This window comes from Toxorhynchites rutilus, chromosome 3, assembly GCF_029784135.1.
Source record: "Toxorhynchites rutilus septentrionalis strain SRP chromosome 3, ASM2978413v1, whole genome shotgun sequence".
Lineage (NCBI taxonomy): Eukaryota > Metazoa > Arthropoda > Insecta > Diptera > Culicidae > Toxorhynchites > Toxorhynchites rutilus.
The window spans coordinates 47,846,605-47,872,500 of record NC_073746.1 but is presented as its reverse complement, the minus strand read 5'-3'; the positions used below and the strand labels follow the sequence as shown (position 1 = coordinate 47,872,500).

The 25,896-nt window shown below is 40.0% G+C and overlaps 1 protein-coding gene across 13 annotated transcripts in view; it reads left to right on the top strand.

Moving 5' to 3' along the window:
* LOC129773573 (AF4/FMR2 family member lilli) overlaps positions 1–22,093 on the top strand; it is a 190,019-nt gene extending 167,926 nt beyond the window's left edge. For 12 of the 13 annotated variants that reach the window (XM_055777194.1, XM_055777191.1, XM_055777190.1 and 9 more), the window contains 9 exons: positions 29–1,462; positions 1,525–1,738; positions 4,616–5,803; positions 6,994–7,439; positions 7,499–7,579; positions 10,433–10,607; positions 10,673–10,771; positions 10,839–10,944; positions 11,010–22,093. In XM_055777194.1, the coding sequence (XP_055633169.1) occupies positions 29–1,462; positions 1,525–1,738; positions 4,616–5,803; positions 6,994–7,439; positions 7,499–7,579; positions 10,433–10,607; positions 10,673–10,771; positions 10,839–10,944; positions 11,010–11,119 (3,853 nt within the window). In that variant the 3' untranslated portion in view covers positions 11,120–22,093. Of the gene's footprint in view, positions 1–28; positions 1,463–1,524; positions 1,739–4,615; positions 5,804–6,377; positions 6,794–6,993; positions 7,440–7,498; positions 7,580–10,432; positions 10,608–10,672; positions 10,772–10,838; positions 10,945–11,009 lie in introns of those variants that run through there. The other variant, XR_008742686.1, reaches the window with a different exon arrangement.
* Positions 22,094–25,896: the final 3,803 nt, after the last annotated feature.

Here is a 25,896-nt window from a genome sequence, read left to right as displayed (position 1 = left end):
GCTAATCATTCGATTTCCATCTTTGCAGTGCTCTTGAGGACGATCCAAACGGTTCCGACAGTGACGATGGTGCTTACCAGAAGAAGTGCAACTCTAGTGATAGTTCATCGAACGACAGTGCGGATGAATCGTCCAGCGAGGACTCGTCGAAGGTGGGCAACAAAGCTGGTGGCGGTGGCGCTAATGTCACGGCTAGTCATGTGAACGATATGGTCGCGGCCCATGGTCCAGGAAACGGCAGCGGGAACAATCCCGCCGACCGGTGGGCATTGATAAACTTTCTTCAACCGCAGGTGCCAAATGAGACGAGCAACAGCTCGCAGATGACGGCCTCCGGGGCTGGTGTTATTGGCGGTTCGAATCAGAACTCGAACCTGAACGAGAACTCCAATTCGCCGCTGAGGCACGCCTCGCCGCCGACCATGATCAAAAATGAACCTCCGCCTGTCGAGGATGAACACTTGTCGAATAGCAGCAGCAACAACGAAGGTGTTTTCGTCAAGCAGGAACCATTTCCAAGTGAGAATAGTACATCCTCACCGGGAGGAATTCCCACTGCGACACCGATTTCGGCCCTACCGGGGCTCAACGGCGGTGGTATGGGTAGTGGGATTCAGGAATCTAACAAATTGGGTGAGATGAAGGACGACCTTGATCTGTCTAGCCCTGCTAAAAGTCCGATCAAGAGTCCTGAAAACGACCAACTGCACGATAGCATCGAATCGGATGAAGTGAGCAGTCGCTTGCTGAAAGTCAAAGAACTACAAAACATACAACCTTTATCGGGAATATCCGATATTGATGACAATAATTTGGAAACCAATAACGCACTGATAGGCACGGCAAGTTCGGTCGTACCGAGGTTAGAGAAAAAAGTGAAACGCAAGCGGAAAATTAACAAAAATTTTCAAGACCGTGAACGGGACGCATCTAGCAGTAGTGACGACGATGGGTTCTCTAGTGCCCGGAGGAGTCGCTCTCAATCCTTCGAGAAGGATAAAGTCAGCAAAGGTCGAGGTCGACCACGAAAGAATCCTCCAACCACAGGTAGATCGTCGATAATCGGATCATCCAGCACGCGGCAGTCGGATGCCGATTCGGTCGCCAGTGGTCACAGCAAACGAAGGTTGTCGATTTCATCTAGCAAAACGGTTGCTTCAACGCCCAGTAAAAAGGATGCTCCTAGCATACCGACCAAAAAGACTGCCGCTCGGAGGCGCCCGTCTCGAGCTAACCAGAAGATTACCAGCCGGGAGGTGCTGTCGACGACGGATGATTCCGACTCGGAACCGGCGCGAAACAACACCAACGCCGGGTTGAGTGAAGCTGACGACAAAAAGAAGAAAGCGGACAGCTCTTCGAAAGGTGCCAAAATTAGTCCGAGCAAGGGCGTTGTTAGCATGGTTAGCATGCCGCCGAAACCTTCCGGGGTGGATAATTTGTCCTCCGATAGCAACGATGAGTGAGTTGATTAACACGCGCAGAGTTGTTGGAATGAATTAATCTTTTTGTTTTTGTTTTTAGCATGTTGTCTTCGCCCATGAGAACATCACTAATGTCGCCACCCTTCTCGTCGATTGGAACGGCCAGTCAACCATCGTCGATTTCGAAAGTGATCCCACGAAAATCATCAACCTCTACGTCGGGTTCGATTGACGATGATGACGATGACGATGACGATGATTTGGATCGATCCGCTAGTGACTCCGGCAGTGCTAGTGACGGTGGGAGAGAAAAGGTAAGAGAAGATTAATGATGATCATTAACCAAGGTTTGAAGGTTTGAACAGGTCGATTTATCACATAGATAATATTTATATTTAACTAAATTTAGAAACGAGCAAACAAAAATCGAAGCAAACTGACTCTGTTGCAGGCATGAATGTTTATTAGTTTGGTCAGGCCCAAAGTTTTTCCAATGCATGTTAAGAAAATTTCCAACTCGGGAAGATCGTTGAATGATTGGGAATTGAACCCAATATTGAAAAGTGTCTACTTAGAACACCAACATTGATCATCACTGGTTTTTGAGAATTTTTAACATGAATTTGAAACAAAAATTAAATATTTAGAAATATTTATAAAAATGATAAAAACCTGTTTACAAAATTTCTCTGGGCATGAAATTATATTATTCCTTGCCCCACATTCAACAATGATTGAGCCATCTTTTCCGTTTCTGAAATCGGCTATTTTGTGTATTTTCGGATCTAATTTTGTCTTTGATTTTTTTTCTAGTTTCATTACCTTTTTTTTGTCAGCCTCTACTGGTTTCACCACAATCCCTGGAAGAGCCACTAACAAAATTTGATACGTTTTGTATGACATTTTCCCCCCAAAACAATTGTGATTCATGTCAAATTCTTTGTTTACGGCGGCGTTGTGTTCTTTCGGGAGCCGTTGTATGTATGAATTGTTTAATATTCATGTTGTAAATGTGAGTATCAAGTATTTTATTAGAGTTATGTCGAAACGTAACCGAAACACCGCTAATATTAAAGCCCACGTACGAGGTTTGTTCAAAAAGTATCGCGACTTTCGAATTTACGCGGGTTACGTATACAGTAATCGTTCGCTAACTGGTCTTGGTTTAACCCGTCTGCTTTTTAACTGGGCAAACGTAAACTGGTCCTTGGACCTTCTCCAATACCAGAACCCATTGCAACATATACAAAACTACAGAAGATTTTGCAAACACGACAAAAAAACCCGTTCCTGGCACTTATCCAAAATCGATCCAAAAAACTCAAACAACATTCCCTCGTCGAAGCTACAGACCTTACATGTTGAGAACCCATTGGAAACCTCAATACTGCTACACGAACCGCGGCGCGTAGGGGCAACCCTTCGTTCAAACAAAAAAAAAACTGCAATCAAAAATCCTACAGGAAAGTTCTAGGAATCAAACGAAAACTGGATTATAAGATTAATGAGATTTGCTGTTGACTTAGTCAGTCTTAGTTAGTCAGTCTGGAAACAAAAAAACACGCTCTACACGCTCCCGAGGTCATTTCAACCGTAACCAATGTTGCCTCTTTAAAAAATCACTGATAGTTGTTTCTGAATGCTCCTTGTATCACATCTTCTTACGTTGACTCATGAAATCACCCAATAACTTCTACTTCACACTCTGCTTTTACAACTTTGCTGTCGAGTGTAGATTTCCAAAGAATATTGTTAAACTTGATTGAAACGATAATGACTGTCGGGAATTTCAAGAGGGATTTGAACAATGCGTGAATAACTTTAAGAAAGTATATTAAATGATTCCAAGGGATTTCATCGAGATTATCAAAGTCAATGATTTGGGGATAGTACTAATGTAATGTACTTACGAAGATTTTGAAAACCTCTGAAAGACGCTATCGAAATTCTCGAAGAAGCTGATCCAAGCTTAGGTGAAGTATGGGTGGCGATTCGTATAAACTTTTCATTCTTAAAAAATGATGATGAACCCGAAAATTTGTTTAATACCGATTGAAGTGGCCCGAAAAAAATCTGAATATTTTTTTTTGTATTTTTTAAAAGGTTACATAAAAATACATGTTGATGACAATTTTAATATTTTGGAATAAATAATATCCACGTAACTGATCCGTCATTCGTTTTTCAAGCATAACAAATTTATTTGCGTTGTTAAATGACAGATGGCGCTACGTCCGCTTCATCGAACTTTCATTCACACTTCAATTCGGATAAACCCAGTTGCATCGTAGGTGAGCTGGAATCCTCTTTGAATAAGCACAATGAGATATTGGAATTCTACATATCATACATGATCAGATTGCAAGGTGACAATTCAGTCATTGATTCGGATGAAAAACCGGCTGGAGAACACTTGTGTAGATCCAATGCGCATGTTGTTGAAGATATTGCTGGAATCATGGTAGGCGACTGGAGAAGTTGTGATTCTATCATGAGAAACGCCGACACAGCATTTGATATTGCCAGATCAAAACGCATGCATTGTCATGACATTACAACACGTTTGTTCAAACAAAAAAATAAATCATCAATCGATCCCAATATTATATTCTATAATCCGATCGACTCAATTCCAATTGGGTAACCTTGAAACGTAATTCGATATAGGCGTCAATGAGTTTCGTGTTTCATATCTGTGAAGCGAAAATGGTAATGAATTTACAAGTGAAATAAACACGCTTTTAAAACAAAAATTATAATTGAAGATGGGCCCTACTAAAAAATAGAAAATAGGCTCTAATACAATTTTTGTGCAACTGAAAAGCATATTCTCTGCAAGTGGTTAAACATCTTAAACGAGAATAGTCTCTGATAATGATTTTATATTATGGATGAAGCTTTGGCCGAAATTAAAAAAGAAAAACAAATATTGGCAAGTATTTGCCAAACGCGTATTTTTCACTAAATAAATTTTGTGGCAGAAGAACGTTTGCCGGGTCAGTTAGTCTTTTCATAAAAATGAATCGCCATACCATTCCCGAGAATTCTCTCCATTGGCATAACGATTCACACACAAGAAACATTTCAATATCCGCACTATGGACATACAAATTACCATGTTCGCTGAAATGTATAAGATTGGAGATGTTAAACCAAACTATATGATTAATTTGAATCTGTTTTTTTTCCAGAAAATCAATAAAATCAAGAGCGACCAGAACAAGAAGGAAACTCTCCGCAAGCTTTTCATCAACAAAGAAGGTGGCGGTAAGGGAGGCAAAGGAGGCAAAGGCAAGGGTCAGGTAGTGATAGAGGAGGTTCACCACACGAAGGCTTCCTCCATACAAACGACTGTAAACACGACGCCTAACTCTAAGTCGCATCTCCTCGGTGTGTCGCAATCGGCGGATATGACCCGTACGGCCACACCACCACCTCCTCCGGCTCCTGTCGCCACCGAATGTCGAACTCCGTCTGGGACGGCGTCGTCGTCTTCAGTGGCGGAAAAAGTGCTTTTATCACCCGCGAAAACTGCCTTAAACAATATATCCCTCATCTGTCGGATCGATTTGTGTCGACTACTGAAGATACCACCGCCACCGCCAGCGAAGCAACAGCTAGCGAGAGCAAATGAAAGCTACAGTGCCCAGCGCAGTGCCTCTGCTCGACACAAGAGCAAAAGTCCTTATGATATGAAGAAGCGTCGCAATTCGGTCGCTGGCAACTACTTCGAATCATGTGCCCAAAGGAGGATAGATGAGGAAAAATCTGCCTCCGCCACTTACAGACTGACCGAGGGCGTCGATCCCAAACAGGCAGCGAATGAGGCTTTGCTGTTGGAGAACGGTCGTCATCGGAGTAATTCCATCAGCAGCAATGCAAGCGAGCATCAATCGAGGGAACGATCGCGAGATTCCCGGGAGAAAGCCTCACCCTCGTTGCCACCACACCACCAACATCACAACAGCTATCCTTCGTCCCACCCGTCGGGTCCAGGGTCAGGGGCACACAAGCAATCCTCCGCTAAACAGCATTTGACGTACGACGAAAAGTTACCCGCTAAAAGCGAAAAAATGCAGTACACAAACAGCAGTAGCTATTCAATCAAGGAGGATAAATCTGCAATACTCTACCCAAACAGTAAAGCTTTCAACATCAAGCACGAGAACCCCATCAAACAGGAATACTCGGAGTGTGAAGACAGCAAACTGTCCGCTGCCAGTCTGTCGGCAAATAGTGGAAGTGGCTCGATGCAGCAACAAGCCTCATCCCAGCAGCAGCCGGATAGTAGCAGCAAACGGAAACGCACATCCAGTTCCAGCAGTAGCTCCTACAAGGAGAAACGGCGGAAAAAGGAGAAATCCAACCTTAACGTACAGGTGAGTCTTTTTCTATGATTCTTTTTTAAAATTATTATATCATTAATTGTGGGTGGCTTACAACGCTTGGGTCGCGCTTCTGTGAGAATAGTGAACATCTTCAGGTGTCAAACAGGGCCCAACACTCATCGCTTCATGTTCACTTTAATATGTTCACTCTTCATTCGAATGTCATTTGCACGGAAAAAGTCATGGTCTTCGGATTTGGCCGCATTAGAGCGCATTGGGAATAACGCACGAGAAAAAAAGGGTGAATCGAGCGACAGATTAAAAGTTAAAATGTTATAATTAGGTTAAAATGAGATCAATTAAATATGCAACTAACAACCATTAACAAAAATCACACATTTAAATACACAAAAACGATCAAGTGATCGATTGGGCTGTACATCTTGTGCTTGTTCGCAAATGCAAATCGCGCCACCAGCTGTCCAAAGGGAGTCATCGTAACTAACCAAAAGTTCATCCCACAACATCCCATACGCATAGAAAGAATGAAAGCGGGTATCGGTTGTCTTCTATCCAGCACACACACACCGGAAGAATTGCACACGCATTTATTTCTATATTGTAGATTGCACATACTGGCCGTAGTAGTCAGCAACAGCACGGAAGTAAAGCGACCGGCGCCACCGCCGCGGGTGCTCATCAAGTCAGTTGGCACGGTAGTGTGACGCTTCCTCCGTCGGGGAGAGACGTTGCCGTGCAAACGGAAGCCTGGGATGAAGTGCGTCAACTTCGGAGAGAGCTCCAGCAGGCACGCGAGCTGGTCCGTGTGTACAGACAGAAGGCGGAATATTTCAAGAACTTGCTTGACAAACAAAACTATTATGGTTCCTGGAATGGTGGGAACGCTTCCGGTGGGAAACGTTAAGGAACCGGTCCTGTTTTTGTGTGCTGAACCCGAAGATCTCAGATATAGAATAGTGAAACGTTAATTATTGATCGATACCATGTATCAACCGGTGGAAACATGTCGTCTCACGTTAGGTATTTCCGAGAACAGTTACTTACTATCACCGCGCCGCATTCATTTTCTCCACGACGCACGGTTTGACCATTTAAAACTGTGTGAGCACACATTCACTTGATATTCTCGCAACATTAAGCAACGGCCACTCACAATGAAACACATATCTATGCTCTTTGTATCACCTCGCGATATACTAAATATATCTTCCACATTTCAGACTGATTCTCTCGACCAAATGCCCCCGACCAATCACGATCGGTTTGATGCGGAGCAGCAGCTTGCTGCATCCAATAATACCACTTACAAAACAACACCGCATGCAAAACAACAACAACAACAACAGCAACATTCGTCTGCGATAGAATCACCACTGGAAGGCACTGCTGGCGGTGGACACGGTGCCGGCACCGTCAAGAAGATATACGTGTCGTACTTTGAGCGCTCGAACGAGGACGAGAACGAGGTCCGGGACCAGAATCGTTACCTCTCGGAGGCGAAACGGTTGAAACACGCAGCCGACCGAGAGGGTGACCATCTGGCCCAAGCGATGCTCTATCTGGAGGCCGTGCTGTTTTTCCTGCTCACCGGCGACACAATGGAGCGTGATCCCATCACCGAGAAGGCGGCCTTTACCATGTACAAAGATACTCTTAGTTTGATAAAGTGAGTTTTTGGCTTTCATTAGCAATAGGCAGGGAAACTAATTGTATTCTTTCTTCCAGATATATCTCATCCAAGTTTCGCAGCCAGCAGCAACATCTCACGGTACAGGGAAGCATACACAGCAAGGTGGCGATATTGAGGTAAGCACTCATGTTTTAATCAGGCACTTAAAAAGACATTCTCATTGAAAACTCGTCAGTCTATAATGAACCTACTGCATTTCAAGTTGCACCTTATTCACGCTGGGTCAATATATTGCTACTCTCTTTCCGCGCTCTATGTAGGAAATATTTTTTTTTGTTATTGCACGCTCCTTTCGCTTCACGTTCATTCGTTTTATTCTTCACACTGAATTGACGAATTTCATGTCGACTAGACCAGCTATTCCCATTTTTGTTCCTAAATGTATCCAAAAAATTCTAACTCAAACTATAAGGCCTACAAAATTTTGGTCAAAGAATGAAATGTAGGAATATGTTTAAATCTTATTGAAAACATCAAACATATTTAGAAAAACATACACTGAAACACCGAAAAAAAACTTAAAAATTAAAATTCTTCGGAAGAAATTTCTTTGACCGAAAATCCCTCGGTCAGAATGGGAATCGAACCTGAATCCCCGGCATGATAAGCTGGGACCTAACCACTCGGCCACGGGAGCATCTCCATTCATATATTTTTTTATAATTGAAAAAAAAATTTTTGGAAAAAAATTTCAAATTTTGTATTTTTTTTTTCTGTGTAATTTTTTTCAAAAATTGGATTCAATATTTTTAACAAAAATAAATTATGTTATTTACATTAACATATTCCTACATTTCATACATTGACCAAAATTTTGTAGTTTAATGGTTTTTGAGTTAAAAAAATACGTTTTTGAGAAAAATACATTTCGATTAACCCTTTCGCTACGAGCGTCGTCTATAGGCGACATCCGCGCGACAACCTGTGTGTACGAGCTTCGTCTATAGACGACATCAGGATGATACTGCACATCGATCACACCAGCGCGATGTGCTCCGTGCTCCGTTCAGCGGTAGCACTCCAACGGAGCACACTTTCGTAGTGAAAGGGTTGTTTAATATTTTATAATTAAAATTTGAACATTTTCCTACATTTCATACTTTGACCTACATTTTGTAGGTCTTAAAGTTCGTAAGAAAAATACTTTTAAAATTTGAAATTTGTTTTCTCCTAAACATACTTTTCAATTCATAAACTGCGAGACAAAATTTTGGTCAAAGTATGAAATGTGGGAATATGTGTAAATTTTCATAAAAAAATATCAACTTATTTCAAATTTTTCAAGTTTTAAAAGTATTTTTCTTAGCGTAATTAAAAAAAAAGTTTAATGTTTTTTTAACTAAAAGTGAAACATATTCCTACATTTTATACTTTGACCAACATTTTGTGGTTTTATGGTTTTTGAGTTAAAAAATCGTTTTTGAGAAAAATATACTTGTAAAAACATTTTTTTCTCAGTTTGATTTAAAAAAAAAATTTATACTTTGGCAAACATTTTTTAAGTCTTATAGTTTTTAAGTTGTTTTGTTTTTGTAAATTCAAGTTATTTTCTAACTTCTTTTTACAAAAAAAATATTTTTTTTCAAATTCTGAAAATTTTGTATGAATAACCCATACAATAATTAATAAGACATTCATACATCGAAAGATGGGCACTTCTGAATGGAAGGAGTTTTTCTATAACCAGTTTTTCATGGTTTCCCCGAAAAACAAATTTTTGTTTTGATTAAAGGCAAAACAGCGATACAGTGTAATCGACAATGATTAAGCTAATATTAAAATATGGACTTTTGTCAAAGACGTCAGCGTCAGAGTTGTAATTTTTAACATAACAAGCACTCAAAAAATGCTTTTTTTTCAAATTTATATAATATTTTTGAATAAAAATTTTCTATATTTCAATCTTTGAGCAAAATTGTGTAAGTTAGAATTTTTTGTAATTTTGAGTTCATTTCTAACTTTTTCAAAAAAAAAAACTAATTCAAAAACTATAAGATCAAAAAAAAAAGGTGAATATAGCAAATAATTTAAAATTTTAAATTCTTAAACTTGGAAAAAATAAAAATTAAACCATAAAACTGGAAACTGAAAAACTGATAATCTCAAAAATTATGAGATAAAAAAAAGGCAAATAATGAAATATAGCAAATAGTTTAAAATTTAAAGTTCTTAAACCTGAAAGGAATTAAAATTGAAAGATAAAACTTGAAATTAAAAATTAAAACATAAAACTGAAAAACTGAAAAATGAATAACTTAAAAACTGAAAAACTATTTTTTAGTTTTTCAGTTTCTAACATTAAAACCGAATTTACAACCCAATAAAATCATATAAAATTGAGTAATACTGATGGGAAGTGTTAGCCAATAAACAGAGCTATCCTTTGTTAACAAAACATTACTTTCCCAAGCCATGAAAAATTATCAAAGTTGCTGTTCGATTTCTCGAACACTTGGTACGATATGGGTTGTGGGTATAAGCATACGCACACATACACGGATACATAAAATTAAATGTTGCTACCTTGTAATGAACAGATATCTTGATTATTGTACGTTTTCTAAATATAAAACTAACGCTCGTTGATTTCTTTTGGTAATAGTTACAAGACGTTATCTATAGTTTTTTTCACCGTTCGAGGCCCGTATTTCGCTCAGCTCCCACAGGGTTAATTCTTGTTTTCTTGGAAGATGTTCCGGAACAATCCATTTTGGTAGATATACCGGATGAAACATTCGATTGAATAGCAGCGAGGAGCGTTCTTCAGAATGCGAAATGAAACACTTTGACGATGATAATGAATATAGCCCATTCGTGAAGTTTCAAATGTCAAATGAAATGAACAGAAATGAAAGAAACGATGTTTCAATTTGCGTAGGGAATATATCGATAGAAGAAATCAATTCTATTCTTCAGCTTCGAAAACGACAAGCCCCGTGGTTCTAATGAAGAATTTTCTCCCATTTCAGTTTGCGATGCCAATCATTGATCTATCTGAAGTTGTACAAAATGCGCCGCCATGACATCAAGGATGTGCAGCGGATCATCGCCGAGTACAACCAGAAGCCAAACACGACGGTTTCGGCGGACATGGTCAACGGTAACACGCCATCGCCACTTTCGCCCACTTCCGTGGGGTCACAGGTTTGTAGCCTCAATGTGTATTTGCTTGGTGGATATCGTGCTCATGTGTTTCTTTTATTTTGTAGAGTTCAGGCTACTGTTCAGGACAAACAGGCCAGACTGGTTCCATTCCGAGCTCGTCAATTAGTTCATCTCCGTCGCCATGCTTGCTGATGCCAGTTCATGTAAGTATTTTGAATCAAAATGGGTGATCCAGAACGATTTCAACAATGTTTTTTTTCCTATCCACAGGTTCACATGGCCTTCCAGAAGCAAGCGACGCTGTTCAATCATCTGCTCAACTGCCAAGACCTGTGGGAACAAGCGGATAGTTTGGTGATTCGGGGGAACCATACAGGTAATGTTGAACCGTATAATTCTGCGTTTAAAACCGTAACTAATATCATAATGCTTTTCTTCCAGATTTCTTCATCGATCTAGACCACGAGAATGGACCGATGACGTTGCACAGTTCGCTTTACAACGTAGTCAAGTACGTTCAGGCGGGCATACAGAAGCTGCGACGAATGTAACTCATGGTCTGGGTTGGGTACACCACATAACAACCAAAACCACGCACGCCTGCTCGTCATACAAATGAAACCCTGTTAACAAAAGTCTGACTGAACTAAATTTCTAACCAAGAATCAATCAACCACAACCAGCGCCACACACAGTTCGCGTTGATCGTTGATCATATATAGTGTAACTAAAAGGACTGAGAGTTTACCCCTACCGACGGCGGCTGCGACGACAGTTCTCAAGTGTGTTTATCGCGCAGAGTTCATAAAATGGTGCGCGGAAGCTGGCTCGGCCGACGGGAACCAAGTTCCTGCAGCAGTAGTAGTTTGACAATAATACCCACCACCATCACCCCCTTGCTTTCGTATTTGGTTCAGTGTGCGGTCACGATGGTAGCTCGAAAAGTGCAAGAACCTATTCTATTTATTTTCTTCTACGGACAATATCCTGTGACCATGTGTCTGTGTGTGTATATAGAAGGAGATGAGGCCGGATCCTGGGAGCAGTTGCTGGAAAAACGACTGTGCTGAGCAAAGAATTGCTACCGATGTAGGAGTATAATTGCGGTCATTTCTTCGGTGCTATGTTTTCATCGAATGTTTGATTTATGCCTTCAGGAACTGTATGGGTTCACTGTGCTCCAACTTCAGCGGTGATATTGGAACTGGTTTGGAAGGGTACCGGTTTACTCTTCTTAAAAGACCAGGCTCGGGACAAAAATACTCCATTAGTAATGAAACTATTATGGTTTGCAAAATATTTCTTTAGCTCATTAAATTATTTCACATCTAACGAAAAGGGAGAGTTTGTTAAACCTTGGAATGTATTCGCTTATTTCATGCTAGTTGCTCATGCTTAACATTTTAGAAAAATGGAAAATTGGCAATGCATGATTTCTGTTAGAGAATTTAATAAACAGTTTTTATATCACGGATATCAAATACTATTTTTTGTTTCACAAAGCGCAATTTGCATGTTTTAAAAAATAAATTGAAAATATTTCAAAATACCAAAATGTACAAAAAGAAGCACAATTCGAATTGAGTTTATTAACATGCTAGATTTGTGTTGGAAAATATCCAAAGTCAGATTCAGGTGCATCAAGGAAGCGAACCAAAAAGCATTGTCTTTGAAGTATGATCAACATTCTTCCTTGTGGTTAGTCTTTTACAAACGAAATGGGTCTCGTCTTCAAATCATTGAGCAGAAAACTAGGAGACAAGGAAATAAGAAACGATTGACACCGGCCATTTGACACCGGCTGGTCATTAACGACCAGCCATTCGAAATCAAGAAAGGATAGACTAATTGCAGACAAATTATTTTTAAAAAATTGTTGACTAGAGAGGATAGAATATGCATCTATACCGACACACACTGATAATTAAACCAGTGATACCATTGCGAGGTCCTGCACAAACCTCGCACTGGTATCAGTAAATAATCTAGGAAAATTGTTTGAATTTGTTTTTTTAAATTTTTGTGAAGTGCGCTACTAGGTTTTCTTTCGGTTTACTAGGTTTGTGAAAAAAAAAATACCGTTATGGTAAAATTCTTCGTCTTTTCGAGCAATTCGGCTATCCGAGCATTTTTTGTGTGCCTTCATGTGAGCGTAACTGTTGATCAGCCAGATTATGTGCCATCAAACGAACAAAGTGATAATCGCATGGCGCAATTTTTGGGAAATACTTCCAAGTAGGTTTGACAACTTAGCGGCCACAATATCGCTATTTGCGCAGTGCTTGACTCAATCGCAACAATTGAAATCTATACCGTTCACTAGTGGCGCTTTTGTTCGATTTCAACACCAACCTGTTGCTCCCATCTCAATTTTTTAGGCATCAGGTTTTTTTTTGTCCGCTAATCTTGCACATGTATGGTCTCTGTAACAGTTTTTTTTTTCATTACTAATCACTTTTAGAGCACGGTATTCGTTCTCCAGCTCTTGTAAATCCCCATCGTAGAAACCTAGAAATGTTTCCAATACTACATTGATGTTTGTTAGTTTGGAAAAGTTTCTAAGATTCAACATTGCAGTCTTAAGGGTCGTATCTCGTTCTTATATTTTTTACCAACCTCACGTGTCATGAATTTAACTTTCAAAGAAAAGTGTACATATTTGTACTTTAGGTCAAAAAATGTAATTCCGTACGGTTACCGAATCTGTACCCAAAAATTCGAAAAAAAATTTGGAGGAGATGAGATAATATAGATGCATCTTCTTCATTCACCGCTGATCGTTGGTAGAGATGAACATTGATTCCCATGCATTCAGCTGTGTTCGCCCAATCTACGTAGTAGATTTGAGCCCGAATAGTTAACTTTCACAGCATTCTTGTGCTCACGTAGGCGGATTTTGACCCTCCGACGGGTTTGGCCGATGTACACACTGTTGCAGTCTCTGCAGCGGTTAAATTTTGTTTTTCAGGGTGCTCTTATTTTTGTACACTACAGGAAACCCATGTTTCCTGAGTGTAGACAAAATTGGCAAAACTAACCATTTTGTGTTGTTCTTTCTCTTGTTTCTTTCTCAAAGTGTTTTTTTTTCTGTGTTTCATCTTTTCATGTTTTTGGAGGATTTTTTTCCATGGAACATCTCTCGTGTCCTTTCAGTACAACAGCAAAGTATTTTCCTATTCCTCTCCGCTATGAAATTATCTCCGACCATAGATATATTGAAGAGACGATGCTCCATGAAATGGAAGGCTGCTTGCTTTCGGACAATAGAATAAACAGAAGTTATATACCTTTTTGTAGACGTTGGCTTACGGGATATCCAAAACCTTAGAAAGTATCCTTTTCTTTCCTTACAGTGAACTATTGTCTATGACTGGAATACTGCAACTCCAACGTCTGCTTCAAGGAGTGTACTTATACAACTGTGTAGCTGTCATCTGCACTCCAGGAAAGAACTTTCCTTTCGTGAACTCGGTGGTTCTACTGTGTATTTGATGGGACTTGAAAGTAATCATTTATTATTAGATGCTCCCGTATGATCTAACACTAAATTCAGATTTCTACTGATTACAACTGGACCTGTCGAGGCTAGTGATTGACTGGAAACGAAAGAACCAACAGAAGAGGTGTTGTGTTCCATCAGAACAATGCAAGGCCACACACGCCTGTAGTGAAACTCCGAGAGCTTGGTTGGGAAGCTTCAACGCATTCACCATATAATTGAGGCGATTACTACCTTTTTCTACCTTTGCAAAACTTCCCAATTGATTAGAAATGGAGATCAAGAGAGGATTGTGAAAATCGATTATTAGATTTCTTCGCCAATAAGGACCAACACTTCTACGAGAGCGGCATTATGAAGCTACCGTTAAAATGGCAACAAATTTTACAAAGAAGCGTTGCATATTTGGCCCAAATCGGATAATCCGAAATATCTTATGATGTTTTGAATTTCATGCAAAAGTAATGGACTTCTTCTTCCCCAACCTAATATATCCAATTTATTTTCAAATTTCAAAATATTGCATGGCTTTTTTTACACATTTCGTCGAGAACGAGCATTATTTGCCTTTCCTATCCTAGCCTTCAAAGTTGCCCCGTATATTTCGATCGGGCCAAGCTCTGGGGCGTTTGGAGCGTTGCAGTCTTTCAACACTTCTGCGCATTTTTTCCGTTATGTTTGAATTGGTGACCATGAATTTTCGTGCAAATTTATCATACTTATATTTTGCAGTAACATCTCCACTAGCCCTTGCCATGAGAAATTTTCGCCCTGGGATCGAAGTCGGCTTCACGTAGGTCCATGAGTTTGGTCCGTCGAGTTCGGTCAACAGCTGATCGTATTGCTTCCGGGCACAACGTCTGGCCATAGTATTCTTTTGAAGAGATTGGTTTATTGGTTTGCTGGCTCGGTAGGAGTTGAAACTTTTCCGGAGTCGAATTCTTGAGGCTTCCGAATCGTCGTCTGTTTTTTTAAAATAGTTTTTGAAGTACGCAATACGTGGTATTTTTAGGTAAATTCAACATTTTAACAAGTTTACCTGCGGACCACAACGGATTTTCTAAGTGACTGTGCACATTTTTTTTTCTCTTTTCATTCGGTATTGCGATCTATTTTCCAGCTACGGAATGATAAAAATATACTGATTAGTGTTCGATGTTACCAAGATAGGTTCCCGTCAACAGTAATAGTGGACCCTATTATAGAAATCGAGGTGATACGAATTTTGCTCGTTAACCCTATTTTACTACTACAGATACCGAGCATTTCAATAGCATCGAGCGAGTGATAGCTATCGGTGCAGATTTCAGAATTTTCCGAATTGTTTGGTTTGCTTGTTGCATAACTTCAGAGAATTATTTTGTTTGGATTTGCGTCCCTGATATTTTCCCTTGAGAAACCTTTCAGAAACGCCTAAATATATGCAATCGCAACACATGGTTATCTCGATTTACGAAATACGAGATTTTACTCGGTGTGATATTAAAGAGGAACTCAGCCGGGTGCTATGATTGATGCTAGGATCGTTAGCAAAATCTCAAGCAGAACTGTCAGTGGGATACCCAATTCATATGAAAACAAGGGGAAAATGTCAGTGGGATACCCGATATGTTGGCTCCTGTCAGTTCAATGGGGGTTCTCTAAAGACGTCACCCGGCTGGAGGAACAGGTACAAATTCGGTACCCCGTGGGTAATTTGGTACCCACCCGGATCTCCGGCGGCAATGAGCGCACTGTTCTAGTAATAAACCCAAAATATCTGTGTTTTTTTTGAAAAAAAATCAAGTTTTGTTGTTTTTGAAATCTCGAAAATTTTTCATGTGCGTCTTTTGAAAAATCATTGAAAATCGAATAGTGAGCCGATTTTAAATATTAAAGCGGATTTGGATCAAGAAATTGATGCTCTTCAACGAATTCCAGTGAGTGTATTGAGATTTTAATCACAAATTTCATATATTTCATTCCAAAATTAAAATTCGGTATGCGGGTAATTTGGCACCCCAATGTAAACATAGTGTTGGTGATACACTGTGCTAAGTATTGCATGCCCATGCAGCAACTACGCTTGTGACTTTTGTAAAGACTTTTGATTCGTTTTACTTTTTGAGTTAGAAATAAATTGAGATGAAATTTGTTCACTATTTCTGGAAAAAATCGTTTTTTGTTCCTCTTTGTTTTGTAAAATTGCATGCCTTTTCGTCAAAGTTGAGTTAATTAACGTAAGATAGTCGGCCTGATTCTACGCGGCGTGTGAGGTGAGATGACAATTGTCACATCACCATCACGCAACTCTCCTCACTCTATTCCTACAGTCGTTTCGGATGCCGTGAGAGGTTCATTTGATGTATGTGAGAGGATGAACAGCAAGTGACAAGGCGTTCATTCTGCTGGTTGCCAAATCTGATCAGAGATGCCACATTCGCACATGTGTTCACGAATTTGTAGACATTTAACTTTTATCATAACCTTTTATTCCTGCTGCAGGCTATTTAAAATAGTGACAAAACATTATTGATTCCATATGATAAACGAAGCTGGTCAGTATGTCAAACATTAGCACATATTTACAAATATTTCAGATTTTTATCGCATATATTTGAGAAAAAACATCTGGCATCCCAGAATTTTATTTGTTTCGCTCAGAGAGGTCAGATATTTGTTTTGCTGCAGTCAGTACCGTATCTATAGATCTGATTTAACCTGGCCTGTTGTTAGTGTATCAGGACATTCTGCCGAATTTGCAGGTATTTGATTTAGATTTGGTGAAACAGTTGATGGCATCCTGTAAAGTTTAGCATTTTTGTTTGTTTTGGTCGTAGTTGCTGCTGCTCTCTGCACTCTCAGTGTTAAATTGTTGCTCTGGCTCCGGCTCGGGCATATACCACGGCTTCTGAAATGGATATGCAGTTCGGTGACGATGACTCGCGGATAGATAGATGAAACACAAGACCCATATGATAGATATATTTTAGAGAAAATAAATAGATTTCATGAAATGAAAATAATTTCGGTGTGCTTATTCGTCCAATTGAGGAATAACAGACTCACTACCGCTTTCACAAAAAAAACAAACTACTTGCAATTTGTCTTTCGTACTGTGAAAATTGAAAATAAATTGAATTTATTGATACATATAATACCATTACTATCGATTCTATACGACCCAAAAAAACACTTATTATTCCTCTTCCTTTTTTCATTTGTTTTCATGCACTGTCGATACCTCAAAACATGTCGACGATTGTCACCTAGAAATCCCAGTTCATGTGACAATCGTCACGTATATTTGAGAGCGGGAATAAAGTGAGAGTTCATTCAAGTGAGATTTCTCACGGCATACGCCTGGTGGAATCGCGTGACATAAGTGACAATTGTCATCTCACCTCACACGCCACGCAGAATAAGGCCGAGTGTATTTCACTTCTGTGATTTCAGGAAGATTCTTTTAATTTGAAATAATAAAAAAATGGGGTGCCAAATTTATACCCAGGGTACTTTTTCTTGACGTAATAAATGTTTTTGGATTGATGAAATTGTACAGCCATCACTTCCCCTTCAGTTTTTTTAGCTCACTCTTCAACACACAATCAGAAACTCCACAGAACGGTTCTGGACCAGTGAACCGCTCGCACCTTGTCTTGCAAGTTCATCTGCTAGTTCATTTCTCTCTATACTGCAATGGTCGTAACGGTAACGGTAATAATATGCATTCTTGTCTCACTTCAGCAGTAGGATTGCATCAACAACCTTCCTTGGGACCCCTCTACGGCTGAGTGCGGTCCAGATATTTACATGATTGAGTCGGTCAAACGTTTTTTAAGCACCAGTTGAAGAGAATAGTGGAACTCGTGGAACAGCGTAGTTATGTGAACCACACGTGATTGGCCAGCACGGAACCCGGTTTGGTGTCGTCGGACGCTGTTCGATTTTTTCCTGGATCCGGTTGAGGATCTCTGGGAAAATCCGGTGCCGCCCGTGTTATGGAGCTTTTTGTGGGTCTGACAAGCAGGCTATGCCTATATATAACGGTGCAACTTTTGGGTTTGACAAGCAAGCTATGCCTAAGCGAATTGGTGCAAATTCATTGATATAATAATGTTGAAGATGCGATTCCAATTAAAAGGTGTCAAAAGCAGCGGTACTTCGGTATAGAAGGAAATACAGACGAAATTTACTCCTGACATTCCAAGGAAATATTGTGTACGCAACAGGGAGATGGGGCTTGGTATGTAGTACAGTCAACGCTCTCTAACTCGATGTTCTGTGACTCTATATTTTCCCTAATTCGATGGATTTCATGGCACCTTTCATTTATTTAACAAACATTCTTCTCTCCATAACTCGATGGTCTCTTGGATATCGAGTTAGGGAGAGTTGACTGTACTTGTTTTTTTTACCTATTTTGAACAACATCTTTCTACGACGATTAACTCTTTAGCCTATGATTTGATTCGGTCGTGCATCGAGTCATTTCATTAGGGAAACTGGGGGTAAGACCGGCACCCCTTGAGTTTTACTAGAAAACTCTAATTAACTATGTTTTTGAATACTATACATGTTGGTATTCATTATTTTAGACTTTTTAAATCAAATCCAACTAACCGTAATTCGTCAAATGTTAAAAATATCATTAAAAACAAACGCCAGTGCCGATGATGTGCAACTGGATGTAATTTTTCGATAGTGGAATTTAAGCTTTTATTTTTGAACGAGGCTTCAAATCCTTTTAGGTTCAGTTTGTCTCCTGGATTGCTAGCTAGCACGGAGATTTGAGTTGAGTTAAGTTAAAGCAATAAATTAATAGAATAATAGAATAATTAATAGTCTCCTTAAAAATGTATGCTGTTGGGTTAAGACCGTCACCTTTTGAATGGAATAAGCCCGGCATGATTTCCAGTTAGTTGAAGGTTATTGGGACATACTTTCCATCTATTTCAGATGTCTCGCAGCTCCCAAGGAAATTGAATTGTGAGAGTGGGTCCCAGGAGAACATCACCCTTGCAAAAGAAGCTATCGTCGATGGAGTTCGTGCTTCCAAGACTTTGGAATCCCCAGGTCTACATTAAGGATCACGTTTTGTGAAAGGTGGTAAGCTCGAAACTAGGACTTAGATTCCATTGAACTAGTAATTGTGGTGTGGTTTGAGGTGCTGATTTATAGATTTGCCTCAAATTCCTTTCTTTTCCATATTCCATGTTCCCCGGGTTTGTTCCGACCATATCTCCGGAATCAGTTGAGTGATTCGAACCATATTGGATAGCGACGTCTAGAATTAGAATACCTCCCATTTGCCGGTTGCCACATTCAAACTGGTTCCGCTGGTGTCAAGTATATTTATTGACAAATTGAGGGTGCCGATGTTACCCCCATGGGGTGCCAGTTTCACCCGCACTGGTTGGTGAACTCTGTTTTTATGTCAGCTTTAAAAATTCACTATTACTTGCAAAATTGCCATTTAAAAGCACTGATATTTCTTATATCTCATGGATAATAATCTAGACAATGTTTCTGTGAGGGAATCATAACGATATGTGCCCTCAGATCTCACAAAACAATACTTCCTCTTAGGGAGCCGGGCTTACCCCCCAGTTCCCCTACTCTGTTGAGCATACTAGCGCCCTATGATATGCAAATGCACCACGAGTGAGACTCGAAGTTGTGGGTTAAGGGGTTAGCATCAAACAAACTCATGAAAAATAATTGTGAACTATCAAAGTTTTTCCCTTCAAGCCATTGCAAACTATCGTTGCTTATACTATCAATGCTGATTATTCTTTAATAGGTGAAATGGGTTCGTTTTCTATTTTCCCACATTCCAAATAGAAAACAGAACAACCAAATCATCAAGAAAAGTGCGATAATAAGAAATAAGATATCATAATCTATGTTGCATACAACATATAATCGGAGAAGTACAAGGATTTACAAGTTAATACAAACTATCTAGGTCGAGAATAAAAAAAAACAATACAAGGAGTGAAACAAAACATCAATCTAACATTATGACACATTTAGATCGTGTGTTGCCTAGAATTTGTTAAACCATGAACCAATAACGCATACAATCCCGGTTCGACTTCTCTTCCTTATCGTGTCGTCAGTGAGTTTTTCTTCAATATATAATTGATTCCACCTTCCCGGCAGCCAACCGGACTTAATTCTGTTCAAATCGGACTGTCGAGAAAACACGAACGAAAACATAAGTCCTAAACTACTAAAACATCACGCAACGCTCACGCCAACAACGTGGCGTTCAAATTCACGCGCTTCTGTACTAACGTTTTAGTTTAATCACAAAACTTTAGATGTGTTTTTCTGAAATCATGTTCTATCATGTTTTTTTTATTTTTTATTTACTACAGTCTCACTCATTGTATAGCATTGTATAGTTTAATTTATTGGCTCAAACTAACTGGAAAGAAATAGAAAAACCGAACTTCTTAAGCAAGCAAGCTCGTCGTTGTAACTCACATCAAAGATTAGTTGAATCTAGGTATAGGGGGAGGTGCAGCCATCGGAACATTGGAATTAGATCCCATTTGTTGCGCATCTATTTAATTGCGTTCGCTAGCTTTAGGGGTAAATGATAAAGCAAATTAACACTTAGATAAGAGACCAGAGAAATATATATTCATACATATATACCGCATGTGTTAACGCAAAGTGGCAATTGCAAAGAAGAGAGGAGAGGGCAACGCAGACGGGGTTCGGGTATTAAAATTGTTGACTACTAACTGCTTTAGGTGTTAGGGCCAACTAGCGAATTTGTAGCGAATTTACTTCCCTAAGCCAACCTTATGTAAGGGACGTGTCTTCACTAAACGGTTTCCCTGCATTAGTTTTAACTGTTACTGAATACGGTTCAACACCCTCTTTTTATATTATTTTTATGTTTTTATTATTTATTCAAATGTTGCTTTTTATTAGCTATTTTAAATTGAGAAAAAGAAAAACTAAGACAACGTTTTAGCGCTGTGTTAGCCTGATAAGTAGAGAACCAAACTGAAAAAAACGATTGAAACGACAAACGAACTATATCCTCAACGGTTTCATATCAGCATCTTTATGTCGTGAATCCTTCTATCCTTCCGATATTTGTTGCCGAGCATCACGAAATGCGTCACGGAATTGCTGCCAAGCAACGAGAATCAAAATCAATCAAACGGTACGTTTCTTAGGGAGCTTTTGGGGAACAGCAAAAGGGTGGACTAATAAAGACGGAGAAAACAAATTGAGAGAAAAACGAAAATCCTCACGTTCTATTTATAAGCAAAAACGCAAACAAACGGAAACAAAAGACGGAGTTGAAATAACAACGGTGACAAATATCCTGGTGTGATTTTTTTTCACATTGAAACAAAACACAAATTCTAATCAAAGTTGATCACACACACACAACCTTTGGCCAGATGCGAAAGCGTAATAATACGAGAAGCAAGAATAATCTAATTGCAACCACTAAAGAAAGTAAGTCACATAGTTCTAAACTATATCGAAATTATGCGAAGCAGTATAACAAACAATCCTAATAAATTGGTCAGAATGATATGAGGGAAGAAACATAACAATAGGCGCAAGCTAATGAAAAAACTATATATACACAATTTAAATTTAGTGATCTTAGAGAACTCTTTCTTTATAAGGAACAGTAATAGCAAAATGAAAAACAACAAAGGAGCATTACTACTAGAACCTCTCGACAGCAGTCAACAGTACGGCCCAAGGAATTGGGTACCAAAAAAAAAGTATCGAACGAATAAGAGAGTGTGAAAGCATAACAGGAAAATGGGAGTGCTGAATGAAACTGCAGCAACAATTGTCGAAACACTAAACAAGATGTATGACTAATTATGTGGTAAAAATGCTATTTGAGCATTCGGCGGCCGATATGAATCACAGAACGATTTGTACAGTAACTATATACATTATTATATACTATTATTATTACTATTATTATTGCTATTATATTATTATTATTATTAAAACTATGTAGAAATTTTAGAATAAAAAACAGATTGAAAAATTAGATACATTCTCACTAAGATCGATCGATGACATCCATGGAAAATTTTGATCGAACACGAGTTCTCGGAACAGTAAGCTGGAACAAACGCTGAAAGTGATGGAGAATAAAATTTTTCCGGTGGAGCGGAACGTCGCGGTCGTCATGGACGACGAGACATATTTAGCGCTGGATGGCAACGACTGGCAGGGAACCAGCTACTTTACGTCCCCCATCAAGGAGGTGAATTCCAACGTGAAGTACATCTCCCATACTCAAAGAAGGTGCTTATGTGGCTAACCATAAGCGAAAAGGGTATGTCGAAGCTGCTTTTCTGTCGTTCGGGACTTGCGGGGAACGGCAAGATTTTCAGCACAAAGTGCCTACTGGGAGTTGCCTCCTTCATCCAAAAATATCATCCGGGCGAGGATGTGGTATTTTGGCTGAACCTGGCCTTCGCCCATTAAGTCACTGGAGGAGATGAACCCCCCCCCTCATCTGCGCCCCATCGAGAATTTCTGGGCCAACCAGAAGCGGAGAATCTACTCCAACACTTTCGTGGCGGAAACGGAGGAAGAACTAATAAAAGAAGCTATGAAAGAACTGAAAAACATGCCAACAATTATGTTTTCGACAGCAATGACGAAAGTTCCAGCAAATTGCCGGATGTCCGCCCAAAAAGGCATCGAAATATTTTGTAACATAGTCAATAATGTTTTATGGGAAATTTGTCCCTATAAATTATATTTTGTAGTTTTTTTTTCACGATCCGAAAATTATCCATCGCACTCAACGCCTCGCAGCCGCAAAACACTCGCAGACCTAATAAGTTTCTTTGTTTTTTTTTTCAAAAATTAATGCATTATTCTGCAAAAAAACACAAATTTAATATTCAAAGTATTGTCCATCGCTAGTCACAACTTTTTCCCATCTTTCTGGTAATTCACGGATCCGTTTGCGAAAATAATCGACCGAATCGATTCAATTTTTGACTGCATCACGGCCATGTTGCATCGATCGAAAAAGGTAGCAATCGGACGGAGCAATGTCTTGAGAATACGGCGGGTGGGATAGGACCTCCCGTTTCAGCGTTTCCAACCGGTTTCGTGACATGCGGCTGAGCATTGTCGTGCTGCAAAATAACTTTATCGTGGTTTGCTCTTGTTGTGGCTGTTTTTCCTTCGGTGTACTGCTCAAACGCATCAATTGTCGTCGGTAGAGGTCCCCCGTAATGGTTTCATTCGGTTTTAGCAGCCCACCCAGCTGGTCCCACCAAATAGATAGCATAACCTTCTGGCCGTGAATATTCCGCGCGACCGTCGATGTTGATGCATGGCCGGGGTATCCATACATTTCCCGACGTTTAGGATTGTCGTAATGAACTCACTTTTCATCGCCAGTCGATGCAAAAAAAATCTTTTATGCCGTTGGAGCAGTTGTTCGCACGTGAAAAAACGGCGTTCGACGTCTCTTGGCTTCAATTCATACGACACCCAATGTCTTATTTTTCGGATCATTCCAATTGCTTTTAAACGATCGAATATGGTTTGTGTGTGGTACACGTCATTAAGGAATTGTGAAATGAGCTTATTGGTTCAATATAAGTGTCAACCGAACCGAACTTGATATACTTTGGTAAAACTGACGGTGAACTAGTGTGAGTATCTCATAGCAGGCAATACTTTAGCAAACATGTACAGTCATGACTCGGGCTCTTTCCTCTTCGGGCCTTCGTACAAGTAAGACGTGCTTCAATATTGGGGTATTTCCCTTCGAAGCGAGAAGCGCACAGTTTGCTTCAAACTTTTTTGGCGGTCGGGAACGTTCTTCGTCTTTCAAGTCAATATTACCACTTTTAAACCGTGCAAACCACGTCTGACACGTTCGCTCAATTCGAGCATGGTCACCATAAACTTCCACAAAAATGCGATGACTTTTCGCAGCTTTTTTCTTCATATTGAAGTATTTTTTTTTTTTTGTCTGTATTATAGTGATTTTCAACTCATTTGGCTGGTTCGTCACATTTTACTTCCATTTTTGGAAGAATGTCGGGAGTGAGAATTGAACTCGTGACCTTTAGCGTGAGAGGCATGGATGTTACCACTACGCCAGATCGCCTCCATCATATTGAAGTAATAAAGTGACACTCCCCGCAATAACACTCTCGTTGGTACGAAATTCGACATATTCGAAGTGGTAAAAAACTAGTATGTTGTTTACGCTTCAACTTTTTAACATATACTGAAAAAGACGCGCAATGACAGTAGCTTTCCAACGAATGTCTGGAAATTTGATTCACTGGAATAATAATAAAGTTACGCCATCTGTTGTAAAATCGAAGAAACTTATCGGTACACCTAATAAATGGACCTACGATAAAACTGACTGGTCAACCTACAAAATATCCACCGACTTCTTAATTGCCAGAGGCAACCCGATCATCGTTGCAACGAGATCATGATGAAAGTGGCGGAATTCACAAACTAAAACCAACCCTGATAAGAGAGCGCTGCACTGGTGGTCCGAGGACATCAAAAGGAATTTTAGGAAACTTAGGAAGTTTCTACGTGTGATTTAGTGAATACCGATCGATAACTTGATGAAGTAAGTGGCCATGAACAAATACCGAGCGCAGCACATAAGGATGCAGCGACTAATTAGAGTAGGTCAAGCTGAAGAGTTAGGCTGGTTTTCTAGAACCCATAAACGAGAATCAGTCTTCTGCCGACCTCTGGGATCAGGTCAACGTACTAAATGGTAAGAGAAGACCCGACAACTCCTTTTGGCAAGTGGACGGAACTACTCTTAGCGATCCGTCGGATGGACGGCTCTAAGGGATCATCGGGAGTTGGTTTCTAGGTGAATGACAGAAATTACAGACTGGTTCTTAGTAATATAATTGCCGACATTACCACGTCTTCTCGGCTGAAGTAGACAGAATCTACGTGGTACCAAAGCCGTTGCTGGTCGTCCCCGACTTAGCGAGTGCCACTCGTGCCATCGATGTAGCCTTGTCCTGACAACCATGGATACAAGCAACGAAGCGATCGACCGGTTTGCTGGAATTGACCATACGGTACAATTTCTTACAAGGGAGGTGCTGCTGAACGATGTGAATTTGGGGATTATCAACTTCTTCGGCCATGGGACTCCCCCAGGGCTTGAATGTATTCCGAGGGGCAAGCTCTAGAATACAGTGCAAGTCGAAGGAAATTCCATTATCCATTCAGAACCCCCCCCCCCCCCCCATCCTCCTTATTTGCAAAAAACTCAGACAGCCAGTTTTCGCAAGCCTCTTTTGAGGCCAACTTAGTATCACCAAGAGCGTTTTGCATGGACCGGAAGAAATGATAATCACTTGGAGGTCCGGACTATACGGTGGGTTCAATAGGACATCCCATACGAGCTCCCGTAGCTTCTGGCGGGGATGTGTGAGGCCGAGCGTTGTCCTGGTGGAAAACAACACCATTCCTATTGATCATTTCTGGCCGCTTCTGGTCAATCGCCTGCTTCAAACGGTCAAGCTGCTCACAGTAGAGAACCGAGTTGAGGGTCTGGCCATAGTTGAGCAGCTCATAGTGAATGATTCCCTTCCAATTCCACCAAACACACAGCAAAACCTTCCTGGCCATCAATCCGGGCTTGGCGATCGTTTGGGCCGGCTCACCGCGCTTCGACCACGACTTTTTTCACTTTAGGTTGTCGTACGTGATCTACTTTTCATCACCAGTTTCATCACCAGATCACCAGTTCAAAAATGGGTCGAGTTCGTTCCGTTTCAGCAGTACATCGCAGGCGTTGATTCGGTCTAAAAGATTTTTTAAAAG